At 59.3% G+C, this 1,714-nt stretch overlaps 1 protein-coding gene across 1 annotated transcript; it reads right to left on the bottom strand.

Moving 5' to 3' along the window:
• Positions 1–245: 245 nt before the first annotated feature.
• On the bottom strand, positions 246–599 carry VDBG_09730 (predicted protein; the record flags this gene model as incomplete). The annotated part of the gene is made up of 1 exon (XM_002999964.1): positions 246–599. The coding sequence occupies one exon, from the start codon at positions 597–599 to the stop codon at positions 246–248; it is 354 nt and encodes a 117-aa protein (XP_003000010.1).
• Between the last annotated feature and the right edge of the window lie 1,115 nt (positions 600–1,714).

Raw genomic sequence — 1,714 nt, forward strand, 5'->3', positions numbered from 1 at the left:
CCGGCCGGGTCGAAAGACGGGTGGTCGGTCCAGAAGAAGAAGACGCAAAAACCTAAGGAAGCCTATGCGGCCATCTAGTCTGCGGAACAGATCATACAGGCCGTAGACGCTGATGATCTGGACAAAGTTGGGTTGTCGAGAGCAGGGAAAGAGGAGAGAGAGCACAGCTCTCGAGGTTGTCCTGACGGGTACTCCCTTGTTGTATGGAGGTGACGAGTTGGGCGAAGCGGGTGAAGGCTGGCGGCTCAAAGAGGAACGATGCCTGCAGTGATGCCTGTCGAAGTAAGATTGCGGTTGATGGGAAGCGGAGTGCTAGTGGTGAAAATTGGCCGAAGGAGAGGGGGCCCGGAAGGAGGATCACGATGGCGTGGAGGAGTGGAGGAGAGGAGGAGGGGGGGGGGGGTGGGCAGGACGAGAGCGGGAGAAGGGAGATCACGCAGCAGGCCGAGCTGGCTGGCTTGGTTGACCTCGACCTGGGCGACCTGGCTGAATTGGTTGACGTGGTTGTACTGGGTTGTCCCCGTAGTGCTGTGCCATGACTGACGATGTGCTGGTGGACACAGAGGGGCCTGGCCAGGCGTTGATCCCGGCGTGGGCATGGGCGGCTGGTTGTTTGATAGATGACAGTGGAGGGGGGGGATTGGTTGACGAGGCTTCGGCAGGAGCTGGGCTGTGGCTCGAGCGTGTCGGACGGAGAGGCAGGCGCATGGTACCTTGCAGGGCAGGGGCAAGAGGGGCATGACGGCAGGGGCACTAGGGGCATTAGGGGCATGAGGGGCTTCAGGGGGTCGACTTCTGGGACCTTTGGGGCGTCACCGAGAGCCCTGACGTCGGAAGCGCAAGGAGCACCCCGTTCTGCGGGCACTGTTCCTTCCAGGCGACACGTTCTCTCGAGGCGACAGCCCCCGGTCTGTGACAGACCTGAAGCACTGAAGCCCTGGAGCCCAGCGCCCTCATCCCTGCCGCACGACCAATGCGGCGGTCCACTTATTGCCTCTTTCCAACCTCGACGCGAGCCATGTACTGTAGCGTCTGGAGGTACCGTAGAGACTGGAGGTCGTAGCACCGGACCCAACTTCCATGACCAAGCCACACCTGTAAGGTACGTGGAGCTATTGACAGCCGACTATCGAATGCCACCCTCCTCTTCTTTTGTCTGCCCCGAGCTACTGTACGGCGCATCACGAACCTCAACGGCCTGGCTGCCCGCTGACAGTGTAGCGAGTGCTACGGCGTACATGAGCCACCTCGCTTGCTTCTTGGAGTACGGCAAGGAAGGCAGCCCCAGGATGCAGCTCGACACACACTTGACGCACCTCTCGTGATGAATGCACACACCACCGCTCAACCCATTAAATTAAAGCAGGCTTGGTCCACCACACACACACACACGCCCTCTCCGTCTGTCTGTCGTCTTGTCTGCCCAACTGTCTCGACCCGCGTGCGCCACGCTTGCGCAGGCACCATCCTCGCTGCGTTGTTTATCTGTCTTTATAATTACGCTGGCGTGCCGTCGTGGACCAACACCAACACCAACGCAAGAGAAAGCGAGTTGGCGTGCGCTACTGACAAACCCTACCGCGTCCGAGCAGCCCGGGCCTTTTCATTTGAAAAAGGAAAGCAGCTCCGAACCATCAGCTGTCCTGGATGCAAAGCAGCAAACGTCCAAGCGGGCGGGTTGTCCACCTCATGATTCTTGTTTTTTTTTTTTTTT

The sequence above is a fragment of the Verticillium alfalfae genome, genomic scaffold (genome assembly GCF_000150825.1).
Source record: "Verticillium alfalfae VaMs.102 supercont1.16 genomic scaffold, whole genome shotgun sequence".
In the NCBI taxonomy this organism is placed as follows: domain Eukaryota; kingdom Fungi; phylum Ascomycota; class Sordariomycetes; order Glomerellales; family Plectosphaerellaceae; genus Verticillium; species Verticillium alfalfae.